At 34.2% G+C, this 12,608-nt stretch overlaps 1 protein-coding gene across 1 annotated transcript in view; it reads right to left on the bottom strand.

Moving 5' to 3' along the window:
* DENND1B (DENN domain containing 1B) overlaps positions 1-12,608 on the bottom strand; it is a 144,976-nt gene that overhangs the window by 16,559 nt on the left and 115,809 nt on the right. The window contains exons 16-20 of the mRNA XM_088524372.1: positions 9,363-9,453; positions 5,356-5,396; positions 4,415-4,483; positions 2,005-2,061; positions 1,067-1,177 (exon numbers count right to left, since the gene is read on the bottom strand). Of these exons, the coding sequence (XP_088380498.1) occupies positions 1,067-1,177; positions 2,005-2,061; positions 4,415-4,483; positions 5,356-5,396; positions 9,363-9,453 (369 nt within the window). The remainder of the gene's footprint in view (positions 1-1,066; positions 1,178-2,004; positions 2,062-4,414; positions 4,484-5,355; positions 5,397-9,362; positions 9,454-12,608) is intronic.

The raw sequence follows: 12,608 nt of genomic DNA, 5'->3' as shown, positions 1-12,608 counted from the left end.
AAGACATTTCAGATTTGTATCATTGCAATATCTAAAATTGAAAAAAAAATTCTCCACCTCTTTCTTATCTGGGGAAGATATAAGCATAAAAATCCATATATAAACATTCATTACTCTCTCTTTCTCTCTCTCTCTATATATATGTATATAAAAACTTTCAGTAATAATATAAAGTAAAACGAAGAGCATAATATAGTCTGTAAATGTAAAGGTATTTATTGCTGGTAAAATTATAATATAAAAACTATTTATTGGTATCTTTGGAATAAAATTATTGAAATGAATATTGAGATATCAAAACAGTTGCAGAAGTTGCAACACTTCACCTGTTACTGCAAGGCAGAGCTGCAAGAGGAACTAAGAACAAAAGGACAAGAGGCTGGCACTGTATTAACTAGCTGACATTGTTAAAATAATAAATGATAACTCTTTGAGCAATGCTAAAGTCCATCTAACTCCCAAATCAATTTATTATAAATACAATATTAATGTGTCCTACCATAAGATAAATTTAAAAATAGCTTAATGTAGATGTATAAACACAGCAGAATTTATTTGGTAGGAGAAGCCTGTGTTAAAAGCAGTATTTAAGACTGAATTAAATCTCTCATATATACTAATAAATTTCTCTAATGGGAATCAATAAAATGATGCATTATGTTGAATAAGATTTTCTGTACATCAGCCCTTCGGTATTTCTAGCTATTATTATCCTTCTACATATTTTGAGCCATTAATAAAACTCAGCTTCGTTTCAGAATTTTAACTACTGTCTGAACAAGAATCTACACTGATGTGTCTGTGCAGACATTTTTCTAGTCATCCATCTGCTTTCGGAATCTCCTATTTTCTCCCTCTCAATGGGGATGAAATACAAATAGCGTGTTTCCTCCTTCAAGCACTGTACTATAACAGCAGTATTGTGCTGCAAAAATAACTTTTTAATCATATCATCCAAACACAGACAGTAAAATAATCTTCAATACATTCACCGATGCATTACTGTAAGTAGAGAATATTTTCCTCAAGTGCATGTGAATAAGAACAGACGTTTCAGGTGTCTTACCTGCGCAAGTCTTCGTTTTTCTGAGTTTCCTCTTTTCTCATTATGCAAGGTGTAGACAGGAGCACTCTGAACGGCACCAGAGCTGCAAGTTCCACACTCTTCCTCACTCTCCTGCACAACACAACAGATATAAATTCCTTTATTTATAATCATTATCTGCAAATGTATGCTCTATATTATGCATGCAGAAAGCATTCAAAATTATCTTGCCGTAATCTATTACTGTCATGAAAATACCATCTGTAGTTAAAAAAAAAAAGAAGAAAAAGAAAAAAAGAAAAAAAATCAGCTTTTTGAAAAGCCGAATTATCAGCATTGCCTTTTAAAGGATGAATTTTTCAAATGTCTAGCAGATCTTTTTGAAAGTTTCCTTAAAAAAAGAATAAGGTGTATTTAGAAAAGATATTTTTCTCTATAAAAAGATTTTAAGTGGAACAAAATTTCCAGTAGGAAAAGCAGCTGTAAAATGCCTAAAATATCTTTTCTGCTATTTCCGCAGCATTATTTTTGAAAGATGAATCTACTTCTACGTTTTTAAACATTGCCATTGTATACATGTCTTACAAAACCAAGAGAGACAACTACACCTTCTGAAATACATTGTACTGCAAGATGATCCCATCTTAAATTCTCAGCTTGAAGCAAAGGCTTCAATTGTGATATCAAAGCAATCAACTTTATGAAAACATACATCCTGTTAATGTATCTTTGAAGACCTCTGTTGTTCTATGATAAAATATGCAAACAATAAAGAGATTTTTCAGTGGATGCATAGAATGACAGATAGTTGCCAGAGGGCTCGTTATGAAAAATGTATCGCTGAACAAAGGGCTAAGCATATTTCAAAAGTCATTAAAAACACAAATCTCATGTGATTTGTAAAGTATAAGCTTCAAACTGATAAAAGCAGCAAGGTAAGTAAAAAGCGTGCTACGTACCCTGTGTTTTAACTTACTCTTCACTTCTTTTATTCCTTGCTTTGCGTGATTTTTTGCCTGGAAAATTAAAAGGGCATAAGTAGCTTTGTAAGAAATGGACCGTATGCATGAAAGAGGCTTCATGAGGCTGTACTTAATTTTTCTTGTTTTACTCTTGATGATACAAAAGACAATGATCTTTTATCAGTAATTTCACACATGCTATGTAATCCATGCTTTCTCAGTATAGCTACGTTTTTTTCTTTCTGCACACCAATGGTGTGAAAATAAACACACAAGTACTCCAATATTATTGAGGACAGGCTAAAAATGATGGTGTTTTACATCACTCCTTTATTTGAAATGGTCCTTTAAATTTGAAGGGGCATTTTAGCAGCAAGGCATGTTGGAAAAAATGTTAAGATTTTCAAGATGACTGCTACAGTGTTCCAGTCTGGCAACTTGCAGGGCAACATCAGTCTTGAGAGAAATGAAGTGATTTCATATGCAGATGGAGATTTTGCCCAGTGTTGCTGAACAGCATAGTGCTGCTATTTAGAGGAAAACTCTGGGTGTATTATAATATGCAGCCAAGGATCACTGCTGCGCAGGAAAAAAAAACCAAACTGTTCTTCAATAGAGAGATGAATTACCAATATAGAATAGCACTTGGTTGTGCTAGCATATATATTCCTTCTATCTGGGAGAAAAAAAAATTAATCTTAACAAAAGAGGGGTATTTTTATCTCATGAACATGGCTAATTCAAGGAAAAAGTAGGGAGGTTTTCACAACAGTCTTGAAAAGACTCATTTTATATTTAAGAGTGTAAAAAGGTGAAATCCACATATTTTCCTATGTTTTTCTATACCCGCAAATTCAGAAAAAGAAAAGCATTTTCTTGATTCGAGAGGTCAAAGAGTCTTTTTGATCCTTAAATCATACATCTATAAGCTCAATAACAGCACAATGGGGTGCCGCGTAGCAGATGCTAACCTACGAGTCACTTTAAACTTTCCAGATCACACACTCAGCATTTGGATGTACTTTGGAGTGCTTTGTTCTAAATCTGAGGAATGGTACCAATCATAATATTTAATCAAGGCTACCACTAATTAAGAAATGCATATTTCATATCTTGAATAGAAGGCTCCATAAAGGGCAAAAGCGTAAGAAATTAAATAGGTTATAAATGAGTTTACCTTAAACACATATAGAGCCTCAAAACGTTACCAGTGCTTCTCAGCATATACTGAGAAGCACTTAGAAGAATTTTATCAAGTACATTCATCAAAATAGGAAGTTGAGAGATTATGTAACTATAGTCTAAACTAGTGCAAACTAAAGAATAAGTTCTGATAACCTGTTAATCAACCTTTTTTAAATTATAAATGAGTTCATGAATGTGAAGTATATTTAATTTACCTGTTTCTCTCTTCATGACTGCTGTGTTCTTCAACTGATGTAAAATTAAAAATTCTCTTTGAAAACTTAACATGCACTAGCTTAGACTGATGTACTGATTTATTCAGGACTATTTATTATGCATCCAACTAGTGAAACACTTAGAAAAGCTAAGGACAAAGCCAAAAGTCTTTTCCCACATTATTTAAAAATCCAACCTGAAATTAATTATTTCCTTTTGAATTATTTTATGTTGTTTTTCCATACTGAATAATAGCTGTTAATTTCACATGCTTAATTGGTTACCAAGTCTTTTAAAACAAGATTTTATAAACTCAAGGGTTTAAACATTAAATATAATTAAAGGTGAGTAATTTAGTGTCATTTTTAAAATAATATAGGGCAGAAAACATTCACTGCATACGGTACAGTGAATTCCATGGCAATGGAATTGCCTTCCAATCTATTTTCAATAGCACAGCAGTTAGTGCCAAAGAAAAACTCTAAGTTATGACTCAGTTTGTCTTGCAAGAACTGAGTATCACTAATAAAATGATTCTTCCTATCATGTTAGCACTATATACTAGTTTACATTTGCAAAGCATGACTTTTACACTCTTTTAATTTTGCAAGAGCAGAGTTGTGTTAAGGGATTTTAGTGTAAGTTACGATTACTATTTTCAGAGTTCATATTTTAAACATCTCACCAGTTTAGGAAAAGTTTTCAGCTGTATTATCAGCTAAGGAAATGATCCTCAAATGTGTCTTGTGTGCACTATAACTCAAATAAAAATTGCATACTGATGCTTTGAAAATCTATATTGTTATGTACAAGCTATGAGGAATATTCCAAAATAAATCTAAATTTCAGTGCTCTACCAGAACATGAATGAAGCTAAAATGGTTCTGCAGGCTGAAATGTTCTTCTGAAATAATCTGTAAAAGGCTTAGAGTTTTTAGGAAGAATTAGAGGTTGTAGAAAGCTGAGGCAGTTTTACGTAATAATTTAATGAAATGGAGGATCTTACAAATTTATATGCTGTTTTCACAGCCGGAGTGGCTTTGGTCATCGCTGTGTTGATCAGTGCACCACCTTTCTGAAATATACAGAAAAACACATATTTTAATAACTCTTGGCTTATATTGAAAATAGTGAGACAACAGCAAGGAAACCTGAACAGTGTTCTGCAAAGGAACAGCCATCATCCTTCTGAATTGCTAGGAATTATCACAGCTGTGTTTCCTCTCCAACCTACTGTCTACAGCTACACAAGGGTTACACTATGTCACTATCAGAGCTGACATATTTATCAATGCATTCTAACATAATGATGTATTTTCATTCTTCATTCTTTGTTACTATTTCAAAACCAATTCTGAAGTTACGGCCAGTCTTCATGTGTTCTTATCATATATCGTATGTAACTTAAAAATACTTTGACCTGATAGAAATAACTGTATCTCATTTAATCACACAAGAATTCTGTTAATCTAAAATAATATATTTTACTAATCCTGCAGAATAACAAGGTTATACACAGGGTCTTCTGTTAGTCAAACTGCACAAAACCATGCTAACCGAATTGCTATCTACTAGAAGTGATAAACTTCCTATCAAATCTTCCTGTCACACCTAATTCACAGTTATGGAATGCACCATGATATGGAATGCAGTGAACTACTTGATGGCACAGACAGAAAAACACTGCTTGTTTTGGTGTTTGTTTTCTGGATAGGAATAAATATATTTATTTACCAAACACATATACTAATAAAAATATAGAATGTACTTAGATAATATTTTCCTCAAAAATGAAAAAAAAAGAAAAAAAGGAAAAAAAAAGAAAAGAAACCCCAACCTTTTACCAGTACATCAATATAAAGAAAGGGCAAAAATTTCAGATTGGGGTGCTATTCAGCTTTTTTTTTTTTTTTTTTTTAAGAAACAAATTACTTAATATGTTTATACCTTTACTGTATGCATCCACTGCTGATAAGATCTTGAATTTCCTGAAATATAAGTGCAAAAGAAAACAGAATCAAACATACATTCAACATTTTTCATGTTTCAGCCCAATCCGCATAAAAATTCCCTTTAACGGATTATCCATTAATTTCATTCTTCCTAGATAGACCAGGAATGCTAAAGATAGGACTGTGTGTACATTAAGAAAAAAAAAAAAGAAAAAGAAAGAAAGAAAAAAAGGGTATGTTTGACTTCACATTTTCGGTTTTCTTTTCAAAAGAGTATCTTTTCACAACACAGTTTTTAATTCCAATTGAGGTTTAAAGAGAAATTAAAACTGCAATAAGAGAGCATACTGCCATTTTCTTTTTAAAAACAAACAAACAAAAACACCAACTTGAAGGAAAGAATAATATATAATGAATAGCATTCAAGCATAATGATCCCACTGGGTAAACTTTCAAGTAAGAAAAGGACTGCAGATGGTACCATCTAAAAGAGAAAGGACTACAGAAAACACTAAGGATTTCAGAATCACTATGTATCTCTGATGTAGGGAAAATCAATGGAAATTACTAACCGTCTACTTTCTTTCACAAAACTTAACTTCGCATAGACAAGTGATGACTGCTGGCTTGGTGTTGCTAAAGCATTACTGAGGACTACTGCCTCACTAAGCTGCCCATAAAGTACAGGGCCAGATTTTACTGAGGGGTTGAGGAAGAAATGTATGAGCATATTTCCCAAGGTGCTTCACCTGGGCAACAAGGAATGCTTCCCTGATGGCTGAAAAGTTTTGGAGAAGATTCATCACTGAATACTCAGATACTGCAAGTAGTTACCAACTGTGGATGAAAAGTTCCAAAAGAGACATTTAATTTGACAAAAATGAAGTATTTCAGAGAATTTATCAATTTTATGAGGACCATACTGATACATCCTTGACAACTCAGAGTTTTAACAGAAGGTTTCATAAATTCTTCAACTCTGCAATAAATCAATTAACAAAAGCTTAGTTGGAATTATCTCATCACCTAGGGGGGAGCCAAAACACAACCAAATCTCCTTCTCACAGAACATCTCTGAGATTACAGATTAGAGACATCTCTAAGTGGATTATTGTTAAAAGGTATTCCCAGGTATTCCCAGGGAGGGGAAAGACTGAGCTGGACTTGTACCAGGCAGCAAAACACTTCCACAAGAATCCACAAGACATTCTGAGACAGCCAAACTTTCAGGAACAGTGTGTGAGTGCGAGCAACGGCCGTTTAGGAAGGACTGAAAATGATGCCAGTATGATCATATCTCCAGTAAAAAGGTTAATGAGCAATTTAAAGAAAAAAAAAACACTAATTAATTACTTCTTCAGTCTGCCTCTCTGGAATTACTAGAGAACGTAGCATGGAAATAATATGTAACGAGCTGACCTATAACCATGCCTAGCACGTTAGTGATGTGAATTCAACTGTAAGGACTTTCCCCAATTTGACATTTTGTTATGTTAAATTCCCGTCAACAATATTCACACAACATGTGGCCTGTGGAGCCCTTGGCAATGGCTCTCCCCACACCTGGGAATCCTCGTGCAGGGCTAAGCAAGGACTAGAGATCGCCCAGCGAGATCACAGATCACTGAGGTTTATCCACCTTCTAGTTGGGTGAGGACAGTTAGAAACATGAAACATAGAAAAACTTAGAGAGACATAGAGAAATAAAACCAATAAAGTCACCTGCAGAAAAAGCAACACTGATGCTGCATATGCTGAGCTATAATAAAATTCTTGAAACTCAAGCATGAAAATGCTGATTCCTTAAATTATTACTAAGCGCAAATGTCAAAGACTTCTTCACATCTTGACTGGTTTCCCTCATACTGCCACCAATATTAGATCAACTAAAAAAGACTGTTGTAGTAAAATTAACGTGCTTAAACACTCATCAATACAATCCACAATAAATCCATATTTTAAAACAATAAAATATCTGAAGTTTTCAGAACACCTTAAAGTTTTCAGAACTAGTATCTACTTTGACAGGATAATTCATGTCACAAAAAATGAAAATTTTGGGAAATGTGCAAGGATAAAGCACAGACTCAGAACTTTTGTTTCATACATAGTAATAGGGGAAAAAATGAGTACTTAATAGAAAACAAAACCAATTTATTCAAAATAAAAAATCAAAACTTTATTTTTAATTTCTGTTTTAATTTTCTTTAAAGGTTCAATTCTGCTTGTATATGTGGATAAATGCAAATTTAAAAGATTACTTAAAGGAATACATTCCATTTGATTCAGTAATATGCAATTATATTCTCTCTTCTTTAGAATATATCCACCTGTCTTCAGCAGTTTAAATCTTATAACTTTCAGTGACTTTTCTGAAGGCAGGCTTCACCTGCTTCTTTTTTTTAAAAAAAAAAAAAAACAAAACAAAAAACAAAACCCTTGGACCACATGATAAACTTCATGGGATTTAACTCTGAGGAGAGATCATAACTCTACCCCATTAACATCACAAAATGTCACCTTCAATTGCATCCATACTGTTAGCCCTGCACTTCATAACGATAATGAGACAGCAGTTATGTAAATAGTGACTATGTGCCCTGAGCAATTTGTCCACAGCCTGGCAATATGCAGCTCGTCTGACTTGAAAAGCACCCGCTCCAAGCCAGCGCAGAGCTGCTGCTGGAGCTGCCCGTTCCCTGCTGAGCGCAGCCAGGTGAGCCTCGGTTCACCAGCTATCAGCGCACAGCCAACAACCAAACTTCATCTGAGTTTCAGGGCATTTTTACTGCAGCCTCTTGACCTCCCGACTGCAGCAAGCAAACGAACTCCGAGCACTGACAGCGCCCATCTGAATAATGGATGCTCAACACTGAAAATCTATTTATAGAGAAGCCTGAGTTACCTTAAGAAAAGCCCAAAAAGAAGTAAATCTCCTTCTAACTAACACCACCTTAATCAGGAAAGAAAGAAATTATGTGTCACATCGCAGCCCAGGACACGGAGGGCAGGAGAAGGGAGTAAAAGCCCTTAACCAAAGGGCGTAGGTCTATACACTCCCACCCAAAAGGGCCCTTCTCAGAAGGTGTCCCGGGGCCGCGCACCTCTGGCGATTCCTCTCCTGCGCAGACGCACGCGCTTCAGAGCGGCCTAGAGACGCCACACGCGGGCGGGCCCAACACACAGCTTCCATGGAACCCTTCACAAACCACTCTGGAGACTGACCGTAAAGTAACACTTGTGTTCTGCTCACTTTGACAGCAAACATGGTTCTTCAAATAATAATAAAAGTAAGTGTAACTAGCATTAACAGGAAACCACTCAATAACCCTGCAAGTAATCAGCACTGGGCATAGCAGGCACTCTTCAACAGGAGGTTCGCTTTGTAAGATAACTAATATGAAAAGAATAAGCAATTGCCAGTGAATATAACTGAGTGAAACAACACAGGAATAATTCAGAATTCCTTCTCAGAGAGTAATCAAAGGTTAATTTATTTTTGTTCTTAAAGTAGCACCTTTGCTGGAGATAGCTACATTTCTCTAAAAATTCAGGCAACCATCCTAACTTTGCACTACAGAAATAAATAGAAGTGAAAAAGGTTAGAAATGGTTTTGGAAAACAGATAACAATACCTATAACAAATTAAGCAGCACAAATCTAGAAATTATTTCTGAAATATTGATTACCCCAAATGTATTAAATAATATAAACAAGTTAAAAAAGTTAATGAATCTGGTGCTATTTAACCATTTCTTGAAATCTAAGTATTATTTTACCAGATTATCAGATTCTTCTGCTATTATACTGAAATAACTTGATACATATGGATATGTGTCACAGCAGCTAAAAAATCTTTCCAAAAATAAACGGAAACACAATTATGAAACAGAAATAAGATTAACTGCTATTACAATTTAGAGATCACGAAGACATCATCATGTTGAACCCCTCCCAGAGAAGAGGCACCAATGAGTACAAACACTGAAATTAATTCTGTACCTCCACAAAAGCCTCCTGCTGTGATTTCTTCTTCAAAAGCATCTGAGAATCCCCTTCCTGCATTTAATTTTGATAGTCGACCATCAATAAACTGAAATAATAAAAAAGTCATGTTTTGTTGGCCTTTCTATTGCTTTACAATGTTAAAGTTATTGTGTACATTATAACAAAATATGCACATTCGAGATAATATATGACATAACGAAAATATATTGCTTTGAGATGGATTTTGCAAGAGCGGATGCAGCTACAAGAAGCAAAAGTGTCGGAATATTGGGCAATGAAACCACTGAAAGCTCTTCCAGAGTTTCTGCTCTGTGTATAACAAGTTACATGTATTATGCAAAATTTATATAAATCTAAATATTTGCAGAGTTATATTGTCAACAAAATTACACCTCAGTTTATAGAAATCTTTACAGCAGTTTTCATACTTTCTTTTTTATTTCCAGAGGCCTGAAAATATATTCACTTATTTCCTTACAAATGTTAGCCTTAGATTCACAATCACAACCAAATAAAAATAATTGAGAAATTCCCTGATGTTCTGTTATGAAATAATAAATTTACCTACCCCTTATCATAAACAAAAATCATAAACAAACTTCCTTGTGGATCCCCTGAGTCCCGAGTAACTGAATCCGAAGCAGAATTTGCTGATATAAATCGAAAATAGTTTCTGGAAACGTCTTACCAGCCCAGTTAATAGAAATAAGCTGGGATGTCTACTGCAGGTCCAGTAAAAGTCCTCTCTAAGAATTGTTTGTGAGGGGAAACTGGGGCAAAACCATCCACGGTGAAACCCAAGCGGATCCCTGTGCCCTGGATTCAGAAATGGTGGTAACAGCATCTTGGCAGCAATACTACTGCTACTACAACTGTCCTTACACATGGGCTAGCGCTGCATGGGTACGTGCATTTGTACTCACATATAAGTGTACATAAAGACTGAAAAGGAACAAATACTTTAGAAAGAAGTGGAGACAAGATAACTAATGAGCAAACCTCGCAGAAGAAATGAATGCATTCTTTCCAAGATTTAGTGGATATCAAAGAATTACAGTGAGATATTCTTTAAGGTTTAAAATTCTTCCAAGAGGCAAGCCATCCATTTTTGTTTTGAAAAGGCTAATTCAAGTCACAGTAAGATAAAGTGAGAAAGCACTGTCACTGTTTGGATTATATATAGTTCATTTTCTAGCAAAAATTACGAGTTATTCACTGGTACTAAACAGTACATACCAACTAACCAAAATTAATTATTTGGCTATGTCATATATTATCATGGATTATCCAAACAATGTCAGTGACAATCTGACGCTTGTCAATGAACAGAATAGTGACATGAAACAAATTATATCGCAGAGTACAAAAATTCCAGCAGCAAGAATAAGGCAAGCACAAAGATAACCATTCCTTTCCCTTTCTTGTCTGAATTCTTATTTTTTCATTTTACTCCCGGTTGGCTTTTTTCCAAATAGGTTTGGTTCATGGTCAGACCACTATGGGATCACTGGATTATTTCACAGTAAGAAGAAGAGATAAGAGCATCTTTAGCTACTGCTGTGCAAAAAAACAGCCTTTGAACTATAAGACATTATCTCTTTGAGAAAAGTTATGAATTCATTTCACATTATAAACTACCACATGATTTATGGGCATACTTATCATTTGGAAAAATCCTATCAACAAAAGGCTGAGAGACTGAATTTAAGGAGTGCCTGAGGATTGCTCCAATAGAGTATTTAACACAAACAGTGACAAAGAACCACTAGCAAAACATACTGAAGAAATTATTTAATGGAAATGATGGTAGTATTAGTAGTAACATTATTATTACTTATTTCTGTATTATTTTTGTTTTTATTTTTATCTTTTCTTAAATATCTACACTTTAAAAATAGCATGTAGCTACCCAATGTGCCCTGCACGGTTTTCTTCTTCCATTTTCCAAACCAATTCCAAAATGTTTTCCTGAGTTTGGGTTTGGAAAATGAAAGTTGTCACATTGGTTTAAGCAATGCATTCTCTTACTTCCAGATTCAAAGATCCATTGCTTGATTCCCACTTTTGGGAAAAAAAAATCTAAAAAAGAATCTTCACAAACTAGCAACTCAATAAACCTAGAAATAGTTATTCTTCATGAAGCTTGCACACCAAATTAGAAGGTATTAATATTTATAATTTTGACTTATGTTTCTTCATGTCCTAGTGCTATATTCATTATTTTTCTGGTTAAGTTTTCCTCGACATTGGTAGTAAATGCCAATAAATTTTTCAGATTATATTATTTATATAGTTATTTATCGATCTATTCCTAAAGTAGTCCCCATGCTAGTTCTAAGAACACCTTTATATTTTCCCTGGACACTTATCAGAAGTATTAGACACATGAGACACAGCTATCAATTGCCTGCATTTGAGATTTGAAAGAAATAGTATCTACCTTCTGTGTTATCTTAATTAATGGAAGTTTTTCTAGGGTTCAGAAAGAGCCAGTATACAGATATCTTACATAATAACACAAGTACCAAAGATAGCACAAAATAAACAATGGGAAAAGAAGTGACATAAGTATTATGTCCAGAAGAACAAACACTATTCAATCTGAAATAAAACTGTCATATGTAGCATATTTAACTGGGAATTAAGAATTTTTAACCTATAAATAATAGTTTTGTTTTGTTTTAAAGATCATTTCGATCCTTAGAGATTAGGAATAAAGATAATCAGGGTTTTTTAAATGGAATAACCCCAGGGAAGGAGACAGCCTCTGAAAACTATCCAGCCAAGAGCACTAAAAGGAACTTCTCACATGTCTTTACAGTTGTGATCAGTATTAGGCTATTTCTAACAAATTACTTCTGTGAATTACTGGAAGATGTGTTTTGCATAATCATTTTGTGTGTTTCATTTCAGAGCCTTATAAACAATCTTTTTAACTTCTGACTCCATGAATTCACCAACTTTTGATTTAAAAGGCATCTCTCTGAATTGTAAAGCAGAGAGAAGGGGTTGAGCCTCAAATATAATCTAGGCATACCCCTTCTTTCCTCCATCCTTCCTAAAATACTCCCTTCTCAGTTTTGGGTGAAAATTATGATACTGAATAAGGGAACAGAATTCTAATGGTTAGTGAGCATGAGACATGGAAATGGACATTATAATATTTGAGGAATAAAACTCTAAGCATTTATTATGTTCAATTAAAAAAATGTTTCACCTCTATAACACGATTCTGAGAAA

The sequence above is a fragment of the Tinamus guttatus genome, unplaced genomic scaffold (genome assembly GCF_059628265.1).
Source record: "Tinamus guttatus ecotype Peru unplaced genomic scaffold, ASM5962826v1 Tinamus_guttatus_pri_ptg000211l, whole genome shotgun sequence".
Taxonomy (NCBI): Eukaryota; Metazoa; Chordata; class Aves; order Tinamiformes; family Tinamidae; genus Tinamus; species Tinamus guttatus.
This window is presented reverse-complemented; position numbering and strand designations above follow the sequence as displayed.